This window comes from Monodon monoceros, unplaced genomic scaffold, assembly GCF_005190385.1.
Source record: "Monodon monoceros isolate NGI ecotype Baffin Bay Population unplaced genomic scaffold, NGI_Narwhal_1 Super_Scaffold_7, whole genome shotgun sequence".
NCBI classification, from domain to species: domain Eukaryota; kingdom Metazoa; phylum Chordata; class Mammalia; order Artiodactyla; family Monodontidae; genus Monodon; species Monodon monoceros.
Window position 1 is genome coordinate 30367680 of NW_021703784.1, and position 21194 is coordinate 30388873.

The following is a 21194-nucleotide window of genomic DNA, read 5'->3' on the forward strand; positions in this document are numbered from 1 at the left end:
GGAAAGGTCAAATATGACTGGACCCAAAAGAAGATACTTACCATTGCCTGTATTCCACCTCCTCATCCCACCAACACTTACTCAACAACAAAATGATTAAACTATTTTTTAAAATTCCAATGAAGATTTACATAATTCTATTTGTTAATAATTTTTGATATGGATTTTTAATTCAAATAATATCTATAATATACAAAGCAACTAGACAGATATTACCATCTAAAGGAAATTCTCATAAATCCCATTACTATTAAAAAAAACACTTCATGGTAATGTTTCATGAATTCAATTTTTTAACTTAATAACTAGCATCTGAAGTGCTTACGATGTGACAGATACTATGCTTATGTACATTATCTCATCCTTATATAACCCTGTGAAGGCTTACGGAAATTACTTTTTAAATCAGAGGAAAAAAATCGATAATGTAGTCTTTTTAAAGACCTTTATTAAGATGTTTCTCACAAATTAGGGAAAAGCTTTTTTACCTGTAAGAGAAAAATCCTTATTTTACAACACAACTGAAAAAACACCAATGAGAATTTGGCAATATAACTGTGATAAACTCCAGAGCTCCTGGTTTCCATTTCTTTCAACTACACTCTAAAGTAGTACTCAAAGCTTTCAGAAAGAATACCAAACCTAGTCACTCCTAAAATGATACATAATAGCATTAAGACTGCTCCTTTAACTCCTCCTGTGTTCATACATGTACAGTAATATAGCTCAAACATAAATCTTACCTTTCATATAAACAGAGGTTAAGATTAAATATTATATATGGTATTCTTTTGGAAACAAGATTACTAGTACCAAAGAAAGCAGAGTAGAACAAAAATGTTACTAATTAAAGAACCAATAATTCCTTTTTTACTTCAGATAGCTTCAAATGTTCAAACAGTATTTTAAAGACTTTTATATGTAGGCAACATATAGCCTATTTTCCTTTTATGAGAGAAATGTACGAACAGTACCCTTAATTATACCCCTGCAAATAGGGCATTTTCTTAGAGAAGGGGCACATTCCTGGCATACTACCAGATGACCACAAGGAATGAATACAATAGAAACTTCTTTGTCCATACACACTTTACAAGTTCTTTCTTCTTGCAACCTTCTCAATTGTTCTTCCAGTGACAGACCTAGTAACAACAGAAACTTCCATTAAAAAAAATGAAAGGGTAATATTTCATGTTGGTCCTAAGTCTTAATTTTGTTTTACCTGAAACATCTTCTGTTGGAATATACTTCATATTCTTTTCCACTGAAGAAAGAAAAACATAACAAAAATATCACTCTAATAACTCATTAAAAAATTTTTTTTCATAAAAAAATGAAATTTTGTCATGTGCAACAACATGGATGGACCTGGAGTGTATTGTGCTTAGTGAAATAAGACAGAGAAAGACATATACTCTATTTTATCACTTGTATGTGGAATCTAAAAAATAAAACTAGTGAATATAACAAATAAGATAAAGACAAAGATATAAAGAACAAACTAGTGGTTACCAGTGGGGAGAGGGAAGTTGAGGGGAAGATAAGGATAGGGGGACTAAGGGGTTCAAACTACTATGTATAAAATAAACAAGCTACAAGGATTTATGGTACAGCACAGGGAATATAGCCAATATTTTATAATGACTATAAACAGAGTATAATCTACAAAAATTTTGAATCACTGTGCTGTACACCTGGAACTTATTGTAAATCAACTATACCTCAATTAAAAAAAATTTTTTTAAGGCATCACTCTACCAAAAACAAGACTGCTTCATCTACTACCTATTATTTTTCACCTACTATATCCCGAACAACACAGATTCTAGCTATTTATCATCAGAAATTATTTAGCCATGCTACTTGGGTAATAAAAGACTTCACTTTTCAGAACAAGTTAAATGTATAGTTTGCTAATTGGATTCGTTTTGTTTGTCAAACACAAAGATGAACATAATCCCAAGAATTTCTAAAATAACTTTACCAACAAACTCACCAAATAAGTTCTTATATAATGTAGAGTCAATTTCTTGAAGACAGTTCTTGAAGATGTTGGCAGCACCATTTCCTTTAACTAAAATGGTATCAATCAGTTCTCTTGCTTGCAAAGGTATCTGTGTTTTTTGTTTAATAATATCATGTTCCTGTTTATTAATTACATTGGCCTTTAAAAGATTATCCAGGATAGGAAGCACACATGTCAACTGTTGAAAGAGAGCCATTCTATTCCTCCGAATCAAGGACAAATCATCTTCATGTTAAAAAAAAAAGAAAGAAAAATCCATTAGATTATAAACTGCTCCAACTACACTCATATACTAACAACCAACCCTATGAACAATTCAGACACTAAATAAATAGGAGCTGGAAAAAGAAGGACAAAATTACTCCTCTGCAGTTTAATGTCTGTCACTTGGAAAACTTTCAGAAGATTTAGCTAAGGCATATTATATATAAGTACACACATGGTCTCTGTTTCTTTAACTTATTAAAGTCTATATATTTACCTGTCTTAGAACCCTGCTTTATCCTGCTGAGTAAGCAGAGAATTTTAGAGGGCAGTATAAATTTGCAACCTCTGTACCTTGCCCCCATGGAATTACTACTGACTTCTCTTTGCATTATATCACTTTACTTTTATGAGCATTTTCATATGAATTGTCTCCTTTGATAAAAAGATCCTATCAATTAAACAAGGCAGGTATGACTGCTTCTCATTTTCAGATAGGGAGAGACAGACTCACAATATCATTAACTGTGAACTATCCAAGGTCACAGAAAGAATCAGTTATAGAATCAGGTCTCCTAGATTAGTGTCTTCAACTCCATGTTTAAGAAGCAGTAAGCAGTGTTGAAGAGTTTGAGCTGTAGAGTTAGGACAGACCTAGAGCCCCACACTGGCTTAGCCACTTACTAGCTATGTGCCCTAACCTCCATACACCTCAGTTTCCTCATCTGTAAAATGCAGATAATAATAGTACCTTTCTCAAAGAGTTGTAAGGATTAAATGAGATACATGTGAAGTATTTATCACAATATCTGGCACATAATTAGCTACCAATATTGTCTTATAAAGGTCTAGGTTTGGACTTCCCTGGTGGCGCAGTGGTTGAGAGTCCGCCTGCCGATGCAGGGGACATGGGTTCGTGCCCCGTTCCGGAAAGATCCCACATGTCGTGGAGCGGCTAGGCCCGTGAGCCATGGCCGCTGAGCCTGCGCGTCCAGAGCCTGTGCTCTGCAGCGGGAGAGGCCACAGCAGGGAGAGGCCCGCGTACCGCAAAAAAAATAAAATAAAATAAAAAATAATAAAGGTCTAGGTTTATAGCAATTAAAAAAGACTGCGTATGAATCAAGCCTAATCTTTTTTAAAAAGCACAAAATCCATTGTTAAATTTCCTACATTTATGGAATACGGGCATAAATTCCTACAGTATTTTTCAAAAAGTTCCTCTTCTGTTGCCTGCAATCACCATAATATTTAATTGCCTGCTTTCAACCTTAAAAAAAAAAAAAGTACATTTCTATATTTACAAGTTTAATGAGAAATAAAAAAGAAGTCTATTGTAAAGTTCTGGGAAAAAAAAAAAGACCATTTCCTTCACCTTTTACTTCTTTCTAGAAGTCAAATGCTCTATTCATCTCAAAACTATTGAATTCCCTTCTCTGACCACAACTTATATCCTTCTACCTTACTAATTCACCTCACTACTAACATTTGTTCTTCAATCTCCATGTCATTCCCATCTACTAACACAAGAGTTGTCTCCTGGCTTTGCTTACTTCCCATTCTAGTCTAGATGTAGTCAGGTGTCTCAATGATCTTCTCTTATTAGCATCCTAAATTCTTCCTCCCTATTCCTATTCTGACTTGTTTGCTTATTAAGAAACAATTTCAAATCCGTAATTCAAGGGACTTCGCTGGCAGTCCAGTGGTTAAGATTCTGCACTTCCACTGCAGGGGGCATGGTTCGATCCCTGGTCAGGAAACTAAGATCCCACATGCCACTTGGCCAAAAACAAAACAAAACAAACAACAAAAAACCCATAATTTAAGACTATTCGTTGAACCTTACAAAGAATAAGAAAGTCACAAAACTATGGTGACCAGTTTTATTAGAGTGATTTCATTTAACCTGTGTTTTATTACTGGTTAACAATCTTAAAATCTTTTCACTTTCCTCAGGCCCTTTCTTTCACGAAGCCCTTCCCATTTCCCAAATAAATCTACTTAGAATTTTTTTTTGATGTTCTAGGCACTGTGCTAAACTGTTTTACTTGTAACATCTCATTTGATTCCTATAGCTGCTCCATGCAATTGGTACTGTTATCATCCCCATTTTACAGATGAGAAAAACTGAGGTCTGGTTAAGTTAACTGCCAACCTGGTAACTGACAGAGCCAGGGTTTAAACACAAACCTATCTCAACTAGAAATCAGACTTCAAACACTGTGTAATATGGCCAAACAATGAGGTTCTCAAACTATTCCTAACATTACTTAAGAGCTTAAACCGAGAAAGTGTCTTCCAACCCAAATGCCCCAATTTACACTATATATGCAACCTTCACCTCTGCTGGCCCTTTAACCCTATCTTCTGCATACTAGTTTCCACAGCTAGTCTATAAGCTCCTTGAAAGCAAGCACCATGAATAGCAAGCACAGTATTTGGCGCAGGTGCTCATCCTCAATTAACATTTATTAAAGGAATGATTACTCAAAAGACTTGTTTTGGGAGTCTGAGGCTTAACATAATCTGGATGAATACCAAAATCAGTTCTCTACTATCTTTGGACTGGGCAGGTGCTTCTCATCAAAGCCTAGGATTTCATCATGGGTTCTATTTTTTGCATAAGGATCACTAAGCAAGGATTAGACAGTCAAACACCATGTTAAGAATATGATTTGAAGGAACTTAAAAAAAAAAAGGTAGAAACAAGACAGGCACCCAACTATAAAATCTTGCTTTTTCAAAATAGTTTAAATTTGTTAATGTATGAGGAAGAAATGCAATATAGCTCAAGAAAGGAATTATGCTAAAATCCTCTGATTAGCATAAATCAGCAATCTTCTTGGAAAATAAGCATTCAAAAAAACAAAAACAACTGTAGTCAGTGCTTCTCGACTAGGGTGATACATTGCCCACAGTGGAGAAGGGGATGTGAGGCTAGAAATGACTGGTGGCTGTCACCAGCAGTTAGTGGACAGAGGGGGATGCTCACTGTCCTGCAACATGTGAGACAGTCCTATGAGCCCTCAATGGAAGTAACGCAGGTGACTAACATTCCCAAATACCTGATGCTGTTTCTTCAGTTTGTCTCTCCTTCTCTTCTTCTCTCTTTTCATCTTCAGCATTAAGAAGTGCTGACACAATATCATTAACTGTTCTGTAATTCTCTCCAGTTGTTAGGATTTTACTCTGAATTGTCTGCTTTACCAGGCTTCTACTAAAGCCCATTTCCAAGGCAGCTTTAACCACAGGTGTATTCATCATGACTGCATCCTCTGAAGAACTTTCCCCAGGTCCAAAATGAACAACTAGTTTAAAAGACATGTATTTGTATAAATTCCATAAATATAAAAATACAGAGAATAATGCCTATGATACAGTCTTTACTCTAGTACAGATTATGTCCTGGTAAGGGAGATGAGCTATATACACCAACTACCTATAACTCCAACAAATGTTTGAACCTGATAAGCATCAAATGAGAGTGTAGTAATAGGCTGTACTTTTAAAAAATACCACTTCCCACATCTTAGACCTACTTAATTAGAGACTCTTAGGGATGGGGCATAGGAATATTCTAAATATTCCTCAAATGATTCTGATGTACAGTCAATTTTGGAAACTGAGATGCTACACAAATTTAGAAGTGAAAAATTATCTTAATTCAGCTAGAAAAGTGGGGTAAATCAACAAAAACTTCATGGAAAAGATGGCATTAGAGTTTGAACTTAAAGGATGGACAAGACCTAGAAAGGTGGATAGATGAGTGTGATCAGAGAAGCATTTTCTGAGAACAGGGCCAATGTTAGCCAATATGGCACTTCTGTGAAAATTACAAAATGACATAATTCTTCAAGACACTTTACCGCCATCTGCTGGAAAACTGTTTTATAATAAAAATAAATATACAATGTGCATGTGCTCCCTTGCTCAAACATATGTGGAAACCCTGTCTGAAGAGAGAACACGCCAGAACACACACCTGAAAGATAAGGAGTGAGCTATGGGAACACCTGAAAGAAGTCTTTCAGGCAAAGAGAACAGCAAGTATAAAAGCCTCAAGTCAAGAGAAAAGCTTGATATATTCAAGAAACAGAAAGGTGATGCAAAGTCAGAGACGAGGGTGATGCCTAGATGTAGAGCCTTTTGAGGAATTTATATTTCATTCTAAGTTTGCTACAATATTCTAAGAGGGTTTTAAGTAGGGTACTGATAAAACCTGATTTGTTTTTTCAAAAGATGATTCTGGCAGCTCTGTGATAAATTTTAATGAGGTAAAATGGAATCAGGGAGCCCTGTTAGGATGTTATGGCACTCATGGCAGCTTGAATCAGGCTAATAGTGGTGGAGATGGAGAGAAGTGGTAAGATTTGGGACATATTACAAAGGCAGAGATGGAAGGACTTCTAACAGATTAAATATACAAAGTAAAAGGAGGAATCAGGGATGATGTCTAACTTAAGTCAACTTTTGACCTTAGGAAGTGAGTGCCATTAACTGAGTTGGGAAGACCAGAGAAAGAGCAAATTTGAAGGATGAAGGACGGGGAGAAAATGTTTGCTTTGGTTATATTAACTCTGAGACACCCAGTATAACCAAGTAGAGATTTAAACAGGTAGTTGAACAGTCGGCAGCTCAGGAAATGGAGAAATACATTTGGGTTGAATGTTGAGAGGTACTCCATCATTTAGAGGTTTGAAAAAGGAGTAACCACCAAAGGAAATTGTTCATGATCAACCAGGGAAATAGGGGAAAACCAAGAATGTGGTGTCCAGGGCTTCTCTGGTGTCCACCTGCCAATGCAAGAGATGTGGGTTCGTGCCCCGGTCCGGGAAGATCCCACATGCCGCAGGGCGGCTGGGCCTGTGAACCTGTGCGTCCGGAACCTGTGCTCCGCAACGGGAGAGGCCACAACAGTGAGAGGCCCGCGTACCGAAAAAAAAACAAAAACAAACAAAAAAAAAGAATGTGGTGTCCAGGAAGCCAAGTGAGGAACGTACCTTAAGAAGGATGCAGGAAACTATGATAGCAAGATTGCCGGTTAAGATGCCCCCAACTTGTACCCCACACAACAACATTTTAGAATCCATCCAAGGACAAAAGTGCCTTTTGTGGGAGGCTTTGGGATTTAGGTATAAGATTATGAAACCCAAGTGTATTCCAAGACCAAGGAGAGCCATTTTGAGAAGACTGGCCTGTACCAGGCACCTGAATCCCTGACCAAGGTCCCAGCTACAAACCCAGAAACAGCTCAGTATCCATCAAGACTGAAAGCAGAAGGTCTTTACCTGCCAAAACCAGTCAATAAAGACTGCAAGCAGCATTTGCTCCCTCAAATGCACAGACACCAAGGCAAGGCTACATACAAATATCATACAAATCAGGCATATATGACACCATCACAAGAAACCAATAAAGATCCAGAACTGACCCCAAAGAAATGAAGATCTATGATTTGCCTGACAATGAACTCAATAGAGTCACCTTAAAAAAACTCAACAAAATTCAAGAGAACAAAGATAAACAACTAAATGAAATGAAGATAACAATGCATGAACAAAATCAGAAGTTTAATCAAGAAACAGAAACCACAAAAAAGAATCAAGCAGAAAACCTGGAGCTGAAGAATACAAGGACAGAACTGAAAAACATCAATAGAGAACTTCAACAACAGACTTGCTCATGCAGAAGAAAGAATCAGAGAACTCAAATGGAGATCATTTGAAATTAGCCAGTTATAGGAACAAAAAGAAAAGAGAATGAAAGAGTGAAGGAAGCCTACATGAATTATAGGACACAACCAAATGAATAAACAGTCAAATCATGGGAATCCCAGAAGACAGAAAAAAGGGAAGAAAGCTTAAAGGAATAATAGCTGAAAACTTCAGCTCCTAAATCTTGGGAGAGATATGGATATCCACAAACAGTAAGCTCAAGGAACCTCAAGTAAGATCAGCCCAAAGATTACTCCAAGACACATTATAGTCAAAATATTAAAAGTGAAAAGACAGAGAAACCATTTTGAAAGCAGCAAGAAAAAAATGACTCCTCCTATACAAAGGAACCCCCTAAGGCTATCAGCACATTTCTCTGCAGAAACCCTTGAAGGCCAGGAGAGAATGACTTAATATATCAAAGTGCTAAAAGAAAAAAAAAATGCCAACCAAGAACACTGGCAAAACTGTCCTTCAGAAATGAAGGAGAGATAAAAACATTCCAGACAAGCAAAAGTTGAGGGAGTTCATCAACACTAAACCTGCCTTAGAAGAAATACTAAAGTGATTTCAAGTTAAAATGAAGAGATGCTAAGTAACAACATGAAATAAAACTTACTGGTAAAGGTAAATATGTAGTCAAATTCATAACACCCTATACTGTATCTCTAGCATAAGTTAAAAAACAACAATATATTTTGCACAGCAAAAGAAACCATAAACAAAATGAAAAGACAACTCACAGAATGGGAGAAAATATTTGCAAATGATGCGACCAACAAGAGCTTACTTCCCAAAATATACAAACAGCACATGCAGCTCTATGTCAAAAAAAAACAACTCAATCAAAAAATGTGCAGAAGATCTAAATAGACATTTCTCCACAGAAGACATACAGATGGCCAAAAAGCACATAAAAAGATGCTCATCATCACTAATTATCAGAGAAATGTAAATCAAAACTACAGTGAGGTATCACCTCACACCAGTCAGAATGGCCATTATCAAAGTCTACAAACAATAAACACTGGAGAGGGTGTAGAGAAGAGGGAACCCTCCTATGCTGTTGGTGGGAATGTACATTGGTATAACCACTATGGAGAACAGTATGGAGGTTTCTTAAAAAACTAAAAAACACAACTACCATATGATCCAGCAATCCCACTCCTGGGCATATATCTGGAGAAAAGCATAATTTGGAAAGAAACATGCACCCCAATGTTCACTACAGCACTGTTTACAATAGCCAAGACATGGAAGCAACCCAAACGTCCACTGATAGTAGAGGAATGGATAAAGAAAATGTGGTACATATATACAATGAAATATTAGCCATAAAAAAGAGCGAAATAATGCCATTTGCAGCAACATAGATAGACCCAGAGATTATCATACTAAGAGAAGTCAGAGAAAGACAAATATCATATGGTATCACTCATATGGAATCTAATTTTTTAAAAACTGATTTAATGAACTTATTTACAAAATGCAACAGACTCACAGATTTCAGAAACAAACTTATGGTTACCAAAAGGGAAATGTGGGGGGGAGGGATAAATTAGGAGCTTGGGATTAACATACACACATAACTATATATAAAATAGATAACCAACAAGGACTTACAGAGGAAACTCTACTCAATATTCTACAATAACCTATATGGGAAAAGAATCTGAAAAAGAACGAATATATGTATATGTATAACTGAATCACTATGCTGTACACCTGAAACTAACACAACATTGTAAACCAACTATACTCCAATAAAAGTTAAAAGAAAAAAGAAATATTTATAGAAAAAAACATAAAAATAAAAAACACAAAACAATAATATTATTAACTATATAATAACTTGTTACTGGATGCAGAATATAAAAAGATAAAAAGTATGACATCAATAGTGTAAAACATGGGGTGAGAAGAAGTAAAACTGTAGAGTTTTTGTAAATGAAGGTAAGTTGTTATCAGCTTAAAATAGACTATTGTATCTAAGCTATTTTACATAAGCTTCATGGTAAACACAAAGAAGAAACCTATAGTACATACAGAAAATACAATAGAGAAATTAAAGCACACTACTACAGAAAATAAATCAGAAAGGAAGAGAGCAAAAGAGGAAGAAATGAACGAAGGAACTAAAAAAAGTCAGAAAACAATTAATAAAATCATAATAAAAAGTCCTTATATATCAATAATTACAATACCAATAATTATTTTAAATGTAAATGGACTAAATTCTCCAATCAAAAGACACAGAATGGCTGAATGGATTAAAAAAACCCCACTAGATCCAACAGTATGCTGCCTATAAAAGAATCATTTTAGTTTTAAGGACACAGAAAGGTTGAAAATGAAAAGATATAAAAGGTGTTCTATGCAAATGGTAATCAAAAGTAATGAGGAATGGTTATACTTACATAAAATAAAATAGACTTTCAGTTAAAATCAGTGACAAGAGACAAAGATCACTGTATGTAGTGATGAAGGGGTCAACTCATTAAAAGTACACAAAACAATTGTAAATTTATATGCAACAAACATTGAAGCATCTAAATATTTAAAGCAAATATTAACATAACTAAAGGAAGAAATAGAGAGCAATACAATAATAGTAGGGGACTTCAATATCCCACTTTCAAGACTGGCTAGATCATCCAGACAGAAAGTTAATAAGGAAAAAGGAGACCTGAATAACACTATACACTAAATGCCAGATGTGGCTAAAATTAGATTATAACCAGAAGACATATTTCCTATCCTTGCACTAAACTACTACATACCTGGCAAATACCTAATATCTAGCCCGATTTTCAAACCATGTGAACTGGGTCTTTCCAAACATGCTAGCTTATACAAACATTTCCTCTTTGGAGGGCTTATTATTTGCTCTTCTCATTTGGTATTCCCTGAAGTTGTTTTTCTTTTGCACTTGTCTTGTCTCTCCAGTGAGAATGTCAGCACTTTAAGAACAAAAACTAGAATACTTCCAAGAATCCTCTAAAAATGTCATGAATCTTAGTAGATACATAATATTTATTAACTTTCTAGCACTTTTTTCTATGACCTCAGAAGTCCTTTGTTTACATACTTCAATTCTTAATATTCTTACAAAAAAATCCTATCCTACATTTGGAATATTTTCATACATACTTGGTGGATCAGCATTTTCATCTCCAGGAGTATCTGAAGTTGACAATAGCTATGAAACAGGAGAAAAAAATAATAGATAAAATCAGAAATCTCAAACAACCTGAACATAGCAACATTAAGATAAGTTTATCTTAATTACTGTATACACGCTTTTGAAAACATACTTCAATTTGCTATGTTTTACTTTAATCATCAAAAAACATTTCCTTATACATCACCCAATTCCAAATTAGAATTCAAGTATTTCTCTAGTTTCAAGAAAACAGGAAAAAGTATTAATGGTTTCTCATCCCACTTAGAAAGTCATATTTCAGCTGAATCACTCTCAGAGACTCCAAACTGCTAACAAGTTATTTTGTTTTTCTCAAAAATATGGAGGAGACACTAAGGACTCTTCTCCAACCCCACCACAAATTTGTACAGTGGCAGGTTGAGTGATTTTTCAAAAAAAAGGAAAAAAGAGTCTTTTTTTAAAAGCCCCTGAACAAACATGTCCATTAAGATGGACACAAAACATGTAACTATAATTAATGAGAAAACAGATGTAATTGTCACTTCTAATCATATTTGTAATTATTATCTAGGAGAACTCAATGTTGCCAATTATAAAAACATATTTACCTGTTCAAGAAGATGAGGATACCTAGCTTGAATCTCATCAACAAACTCCCGCCCTTTCATGCGTATCAAGAACTCACACCTAAAACGTAAGAGGAAAAATTTTTAAGTTCTTTTATATCAAAAATATAATCTGATTATTCTAGAAAAGTGGCTTTCAAATTATTTGATTGTACCCCAAAGTACAAACATTTTACATCACAACCTAGTACATATACACATCTAACAGGAACAAAACTCTCATACAATATTACAAATTCTTACTATGCATTGATGCATTGTCATATTTTGTTTGATTGCACTAATACAATCACAACAATAAAAAGGTCTGGATCTCAAAGGAGCACAAGCTAAGGCTTGAAAAATACTGTTCTAGATAATTTACTTTGGGGACTTAACATAGCAGAAACTTTAATTTGCTATTCCTAAAATGTGATCTTTCACAAAATATCTGCTAATCTATCTCCATTGTCCACTCTACCATTATACTTAACACAAACCCTCTCTCTAAAAAATAGAGAATCAAGTATTTTCATCTATACATGTGACAGTGTTTCCCAAATACTCGCTTTCAAACTACTAGAATTTCTCAATGGTGTTCCAGGAAGTTCATATAACATGAACTTCTGTTTCTGTTTCTTCTCTTTTGTTTTTTCAACAAACGGTGCTAGACAACTTGATATAATATGCAAAAAACAAGCCTTGATTTATGTCCATAGTATACTCAAAAACAAACTAAAAATGAATCATATGCCTAAATACAAAACCTGTCAATTTAACTTCCAGAAGAAAACACAGGAGAAAATCTTTTCTTTTTCTTCTAATTTTTATTTTATTTATTTTTGGCTGTGTTGGTCTTCGTTGCTGCACGCGGGCTTTCTCTAGTTGCGGCGAGCTGGGGCTACTCTTCGTTGCGGTGCACGAGCTTCTCACTGCAGTGGCTTCTCCTGTTGCGGAGCATGGGCTCTAGGCACGGGACTTCAGTAGTTGCTGCTCACGGGCTCTAGAGCACAGGCTCAGTAGTTGTGGCACACAGGCGTAGCTGCTCATGCATGTGGGATCTTCCTGGACCAGGGATTGAACCTGTGTCGCCTGCATTGGCAGGCAGATTCTTATCCACTGCACCACCAGGGAAACCCTAGGAGAAAATCTTTCTGTCCTTAGGTTAGGTAAAGATTTTTTAGCTAAGAGACCAACAGCACAATCCATAAAAGATAAAATTGATAAACTGACATCTTCAAAATTAAAAACTTCTGCTCATCAAATACACTAATAAGAAAAGGAAAGACAAGCCACAGACTGAAACGCTGCAAAAGACATCTGATATAAGACTTGTATCCAGAATATATTGAAAAGTCTTGGAACTTAGTAATGAAAACAAAAAAAAATTTAAAAGAGACACTGCATCAAAGAAAATACAGTTCCAAGGATGAAGAACCCACAGATACAGAGGGCTGACTGTACTATGTCATATGAGGGACTTGAGCATCCATGAATTTTGGTTTCTTGAGGGGAATCCCTGGGAGTGTCCTGGAACCAATCCCCCACTGATACTGAGGGACAACTGTATATAGATGGCAAATAAGAAGCTCACCATCATTAATCATTAAGGAAATGCTAATTAAAATCACAGTGAAATACCACTACACATCAATTAGAATGGTTAAAATCAAAAAGACTGACAATACCATGTGTCATTAAGAATCTGGAATTCTTAGAGGTATCATACATTCCTGGTGGGAATTTAAAATGGTACAGCCACTTCAGAAAACGATTTGGCAGTTCCTGCTAAAGTTACAATAGTAAACAAAACTTGCCATGCAACCCACTAATCCCACTCCTAAGTACAACATTTACCTAAGCAAAACAAAAACATATGTTCACAAAGGTTTATTAATGTTTAGAGTGGCTTTATTCATTATTGCCCCAAATGTCCTTCAACTGGTAAATGGTTAGATTTAGTAGAGATCATGTAAGCATGCTCAAGACTCAAGTTCATCATGCAGAGAATACAGCTTGTCATTGTTCATGATCTTAATATAGTTCTAAAGTATTTTTATTCTGGGACTAACTTATATTCATAACGACTAAAGACAGGAAGTATAATGAACATTGGCTGCCCCGTATTTCCCCCTTCTCCAATAAATTCTATGAGGACAGAGATTTTTGTCTGTCTTATTCACTGATATATTCCCAGCATCTAAAATAGTTATCAGGGGGATATAGGGAAATAGGTGAAAGGGATTAACAGGTACAAACCTGAGTTATAAAATAAATAAGCCATGGGGATGTAATATACAGCATAAAGAATATGGTCATAATATTGCAATAACTCTGTATGGGGACAGATGGTTACTAGGCTTATCATGGTAACAATTTCATAATGTATGCAAATATCAAATCACCATGTAGTACACCTCAAACTAATATAATATTGTGTCACATATTTCAATTAAAAAAAAAGATATTAGAAGGGAAAAAAAGATCCTCATGATGATGTCTGATTTCCCATCATTACTTTCAACTATTTATTCCTAGGACTCTTGCCTTCAGACAATGCTGTTACTGTCATGAATTATCATGCTCAATCGAAATGAATCCCAGTATTCTTCCTGGTCTGCTGCAAAATCTGCATTTGTCTGCCTATTAATTTCATTTTCAACCTCATATGCAATGGTACCACAATTTTTGCCTTTCACTTTAATTTGGTTCTTCTTTCTTTTGCTTTGGCTTGATTTTTTATTTGACTCCACACTGTTGTGTAAATACCAATACTGATGAAAAACAGAAATTCCTTTTGTATATAGAAATGTAAACCCTATTACCTCTTCTTTCAAATGATTATTACTAAAAATGTTAAGAGGGAAAAAATAAAATAAAACAGTATCCAGTAGGCATATAAATATTTAATTAATGAATAAATTGTGTGAAATACAGTGATAATGATTATCCACTTTAGTTTTTCATTTTCTGAGATTAAAGATTATCCACAATTGAAATTTGTTGCTTACAAAAAGCACCACTGGCCTTTTCCCTTACTTAACCACCTAAAACAAAACACAAATTACAGAAGTAAACCAAGATTTTGTTTGGTTTTGTTTTATAAAGGACAAAATGTAGCAACTGAAACACTGGAATTGGAAAGCTGTTTCTGTCTTTTTAATACAGTATTAAATTTCAAATTATATGTACATACTCTCATAGAGCCAAGCACAATCAAATCACTTAAAATTCTGACAATCAGGAATTCTCTGGTGGACCAGTGGTTAGGACTCGGCCCTTCCACTGCTGTGGCCTGGGTTCCAACCCTGGCTGGGGAACTAAGATCCCGCAAGCCATGTGGTGGGGCCAAAAAGAAAAAAAGAAAATACAATTCTGACAATGGAACATGCTTTTTTCCTACAATAATAATTTAAAGTAAACAAAATATGTATCACTTTTGAGAATTAAAAAGTCACAATTTATCTTGATACATTATGAATATTAAAGAGGTTCAAGAGATTCCTCATTATTGTGAAAGGCACTCACCAGTCAAAACATTACCTACATGATGTGATTCCACTTTTATATAAAGTACCTAGTATGGTCAAATTCATAGAGACAGAAAGCAGAATGGTGGTTGCTAGGGGCTGCAGGGACGGAGGGATGAGGAATTAATGAAATGAGTACAAGATTCAGTCTGGGAAGATTTTTAAAAAGTCTGGAAATAGATGGTGGTAATGAATGAGGAATAATGTGAATGTACTTAATGTCATAGAACTGTATACTTAAAAATGGTTAAAATGGCAAATTTTATGTTAGGTACATTTTACAATTTTTTTAAAAGACCATATTATCTATTTCAACTCCCTCATTTTACAAATGAGGAAAGGATCAAAGGTGTCACATGACTTGTCCAATAGCTATGTCACATAGCTACTCAGTAACAAAGACAGAATTAATTTCTAATTCTATTTCCATCAACAGCACTGCCTCTAAATTCTTTCTGTGCTATAGTAAAAAATAGGACATAGTGGGAGAAACAGAGTGACTAAAGGGAGATATTTGACATATCGTGACAAGATAAAATTGTACAGAGAAAAAATAATTTACAATTATAATCAGACTTAATACTGATTGTACAATCAGCTTTCATTATATGCATTTTTGTACTTATCCTATTCCTAGATCCATTTCATGTCCCTTCTTATTTTCCTTTTTCCTTATCTTTTTCTTACTTATCTCCTTTTCATTCTATTTTACATATTTTTATAATACTTAAGTCTTCTTTAAAGCAAAATGGAAAACATAATGAAACGTATGGCCATAATTGTAAGTGAGTCATCAAGAATAAGTTAAATTATATCCTGAATACATGGCTTACAAAAGAAGAAATCATACAACATTCTACAACATTTTGTACCAAAACAATTAATGTTACAATTTGGTGTTTTAAAAAGGCTAATTCCCTAATGGTATAAAGAAGCTTTGTTATATTGAAATGTAAACTTAATCATGCAAGCATGCCTACTCGTTTTAAGCACAGAATTTGTGTAGAAATACCTTTCAAAACAATTACCTTGGAAACCACTTGGCGTGTTCAACCCATGGGTCATCTCCAGATTCCCAACACCTTAAGCCACCGTCACAACAAAAGCATTTGACATCATCATTGCGACCTAAAGAAAACACAATAATAAAACTGAATACATACGTGTCCTAATATATAAATCAAAATGAACTAGATAAAATGTATAGCTATACATTTTCTTACCCACATAATAGAAACCAGCACTTGCAAGCTGCTCAGGCTGAACTGGTACAGTTGAAGGCCAGTACATAAATGTTCTCAGTCGAGCTGCATGTGTCTGCATGCTCAAATTTGAAATGCTAAACCTCAGCGTTTCCAGAGAATTTTCCAAAAATGGACAGTTGGGGAAATGTCTCCGGTGTTCTGACACAGCATCATCCTTTGGTTCCCAGTTACTTAGAGTCCCACCACAGGCAAAGCAGGCTACTCTATCTCCAGGTCCTATATAATAAAAGCCAGCTCTTGCCAATTCTGATGGTGACAAAAAGGTTAATGGCCACATCTGGTAAGTAAGAAATCTCGCTTCTTCAGTACTCATGGCATAACTGTAGGGGTTAGTCCTCATTGGGGAAAAGTCTTCAACTGCTCTAGAATTAACAGGGTTTGGTGAAAGGTTGGAATAAGAACCACTGAACGAGCTACTATGTTCCAAAGTAGGTAATAATGAATGTGTAAAATTGTTTCTCATTGAAGAGGAAACATTTTTAGAGGTGGATTCCAGATTAGTAACAGAAACTAGATTCTGAATAAAGCTACAGCTAGGATACAGTTGTTTATGCTTTTCAATAGGATTGTCTCCTTGTTTCCAGTTATCCAGCATCAGGCCACAACAAAAGCATTTGACTTTGTCATTCACACCAGTGTAATAAAAACCAGCACGAGCAAGACTCCTTTCTGAGACAGGAACACCAACGGGGAAAGTTGAATATGTAGACATTCGGTAGAGTTCACATGAAAAGTCATATTTCATTTTTTGTTTGTTGACAGTTGTCCAATTTGACAAGATTGTGCTATCTTCCATCATACTCTTAATTTTTTGATACAAGGGATCTGGGAAAAGTCTTTGGGAGGTAGTTTTGTGCATGAGTCATTTTACTTTTTGACTGCTAAAACCCTTCACGTGACAATTCTCTTCCCTTCACATTAGATTTTTTCCATAAAAAAGAATCAAATGATAGGTCCCTACTTATGGAAAATTCACTACACCTTCTTTACTGGATTTATACCTGAGTTGATACTCAGGTAGGATGAATATCTCTCCTAAATTATGAAGATACTATTTAATACTCTCTGGGATTATATTAACTCAAATGTTATTTGCTCGTTATTTGGTGTAATACTGACCTAATAGCCTGAAAGAAGCTGACACACCTCCAAAAATATGCTAAGACTCCTTGACTTTTCAAGGAGGTTTATATTCCAAAAATTCTAAACAAGGATAGAATATCTAAATTATGCCTTTAATTTGCTTTCGGTTACAAGCTACAAAGCCAGGATATCAAGCCAATTAATGACTATGCTACAAGAGGAAAAAACTATATGCAGGCTTCTTTCCCTATGAGCACTTTAACATATTTTTTTTAATCTTCTTTTATTCTAGTAAACAAGAAGAATTAAAGTCTTCATATGGTCACATTATCTAAAGGCCAATTTCACAAAGTTTATCATCATAGTATTTACTTAAGAAGGTTAAACTAGCTTCAGCTAACAACTTTTGGAGATGTCAACACCTACAAGTGTTGTTGAACCTAAACCTGTTATACTGCGTACAATGTCAAATGAAATGAATTTTGCTTAAAACTCACAAACTGCTAACTCTTCTGTCTTTGTTAAATATTGTCTGTATTTGTTTCCATTTCCTGCAGCATCATTATTATGTTGTCTTTCTTCCTAACTTTGCCTACCACTTTAGTATACTTGATCAAATGAAGGTATTTTCTCCATAAACTAGTTAACCATAAAATTTCCACACTTGAAACTTCTTACAAAAATATTAAATAACTTGTCTTTCATTTAAGAATCATGCATCTATAATATCATTCATTTTGTAATTAAAGGTAAATCAATTTATCAAGGTACAGCTTGTCCTTTCTAGTGTTATCACAAATGCCTAAGGTACTGTATTACCAACAAAATTACTGCTCATGCATAATAAACCAGTAATTAACTCTACTAGCCTTCTTTCTGAAAACCCTTCATATTTTAAAAGTATAATTCATACACAAAATTACACTCCACAGAATTCAAACTATATCCCTTTATAAAGTTTCTGAGTCTCCATAATAGGATTTATTACTGCAGGGGGAAAAATGAGGGGGAAAAAGTAGACTCTTCAGGGCTGTAAATCTGAAAAGAAAAAACAAACGCTATTTTAGAAAACTGTATTTTCACGATGAATACAATTTATATTCTTTTCAATTTATTCAGTAAATTCTAAAAGTGATTTACACTTTAGATAATACAGCTTCATTCAGCTATTTGTCAACAAAACTAATTAGAAAAGCTTTTAATCAAAATAAATGCAATATACTCCCCGTAGCACTAAGAATACTTTTTTTAATGCACAACTTTGAAGACAGATGGACACAGAAACATATTTTGGCCTTGGTCTCCTCCCCTCTTCTGGTGACAACTTTTAATAGTTTAAGGATAATATCTCTGGCAGTTTGCTACAGGCAAAGGGGGACTAGTGGTGAAAGAGACTGCACCCATCAGCAACAGTGCAGCAGCCATTTAGATGGCATAATAGACTGTAACGTTAATTTTTTAATGTCAAGTCTCTCCAGGACTAGGCAAACTGACCAGTGAGAGTAAATGCATCAGGAACCCACCCATAAAACCCTACAACTCTACAATGCCCTCACAATTCCAAAGCAACAACCACAGAAAGCAACTTGAAAACAATATACAGTAACGGCTTGTGAAACACTGGCCTTGGGAATGTGACTACTTGCATGAATGCTTTCGTTACACCAGAACTTGGTGTCCTGTCTTTACAGATTTTTATCTACAAGCACCGTACGGTGGATTTGCCCTCTTTAGGCAAACTGTGGCTTTGGGGGTTGAAGGCGGGAGACAAACTGCAAGGGAAAATAAGAGAAACTATGGAATTTACCTATTAATTTCCCGGAGCTATTTCTCACAATACACAATAGACTACTAAAGTGGCAGAGCGCGGTTGCAACTATCTGATATAGGGAATCTGCCGCCACACAACTGTCTCCGTTTGAACATACTAAACAAAGGAATACCGAGGGTTAAGTTTAAAACCCTGCAAAAACTTGACGAACATCTTGGTCAGAGTCCAAGGGCCGGAGAAGTGGGCGGCGGCCAGAGCAGACTTGCAAACAGGTCAACTGAAAAAAAATTATTTTCGACAGCAAGTCTTGGAGCTGGAGCTTCCGAATTAAACAGCCTCGGCGAGAGTGAAGAGTAGAGAATAGAGAGCTCACTGCGACCCCCGGCCTCGGCCCCCGGCCCTGTCTTCCGTCACCCAACTGCAGCCTCAGGGAAGCGGGCCCCCGCGGCCCGCGCGCACCCACCCGCCTCGCGCGGCCGGGGCCCGTAAGGAGCTGCACTCACCGCTGGGCCGGCGTAGCAAACGCGGAAACGGCGCGGCAGTCTGGATCCTCCACAGCCCCGAGAGCTGCTACGCCGACAGAATAAGAAGCCGGACAGCTCGTCTCCGGTGCTCACAAAGCCCCCCGCCCGCGCAGGGCCCACGCCGACGCGCAGTGACGACAGCGCGCCGGCCGGGATCGCGTCATGCCGCGCGAGGGCGCCGGGGCGTCTGCAGGCGAAGAGCGGCCCGAAGCGGGCGCTAGGCCGTACGCAGTCTGTTAGCCCGCGGGGGCGGCGGGGCCGGGCGTCCCCTCGGCGTTCCAACATTTAATTTCGCCGCGTGAGCACTTTTGACGTTTCCTTCCCGCGCCGTTCCTGACATTCTCCTGAGGGGGACGTGGCGAAGCGTGAGCCGTAGATTGTGAATCGCGGGAAGCCCTGCGGAAACGCCCCAGCGCGGGCGGTGAGCGCCTCCCCCGCGTCACCCGGTTGGGGTCTAGCCCCAGCCGGATTCCTCTAGTGGGGCCTCCCCTCGGCGTGGGTGACCGCGTCGTCCGGGGGTGGAGTCAACCCGGCGGCGTTTCGGCTTCGATTAAGTGAACGGTTGTAACCGTTTTCCTCAGCAGCTTTGTGATGTCAATCTTTAACAGCTGGCCGTGAAAATGGAAAAAAGACGAGTGTTGGAAAGCAGAACAGCATCAGAGGATTAATTTTGAAGCTTTGATTTTATAGTCTTTTGGGGAGTATATCTATTTTATAATCAACCACTGTATCTTTTAGTTTTAAACTTTTGTTTTTCTGTTCTGGAGGCGAATGCACTGACGAAAGTGTCCTAATTTCAGAAGCTCATCACTAGCAACGGTTCGGTGCTTCAGGCCAGGCTTCACTCCCCTTTTTTTTTTCCTGAATGTGACTAGGATGGAGTGTATACATTCATATACGTGTGTATATATAAATCATACGTGAACCACAGAGGAGCCCTGTATCAATGACATGTTTCATTTCATATCAATGACTAGTTAACTGATAGAAAAATTGTAAATACAAAATCTTGGTTTTCCTAGTCAGGGACGTTTTTCTCCCCCCCTCTCTAGCAGTGCGGTGAACACAGTAAATATTTGCTGCATTGCAGCGAGAGAATTTTTTAGTTTATGTTCCGTGAAGACACTCTTTGTCAATGAAATCAGATGTTTTCTTCTTTCAGGGGAACTCCAGGGGGCAAATATTTCAAAAACTTCCAAATAACAAGCCACTTAATTAGGCAGCCGGGGGAATTCCAAGACCCTGAACCGTTTCCCATTTCCTGTCCCTGTCATTTCTGCATGCCAATCAGTCACAGAATAGGGCTTCTGTT

The 21194-nt window shown here is 36.6% G+C and overlaps 1 protein-coding gene across 1 annotated transcript; it reads right to left on the reverse strand.

The window, feature by feature from the left end:
* Positions 1-431: 431 nt before the first annotated feature.
* BIRC2 (baculoviral IAP repeat containing 2) lies at positions 432-20347 on the reverse strand. Its single transcript, XM_029208772.1, has 9 exons — positions 19862-20347; positions 16463-18625; positions 16268-16367; positions 11713-11791; positions 11092-11140; positions 5293-5535; positions 1997-2251; positions 1223-1264; positions 432-1142 (listed from the first exon to the last, which is right to left on the reverse strand). Exons 2-9 carry the CDS (start codon positions 17361-17363, stop codon positions 949-951), a joined length of 1863 nt encoding a protein of 620 aa, XP_029064605.1. The 5' UTR covers positions 17364-18625; positions 19862-20347; the 3' UTR covers positions 432-948.
* Between the last annotated feature and the right edge of the window lie 847 nt (positions 20348-21194).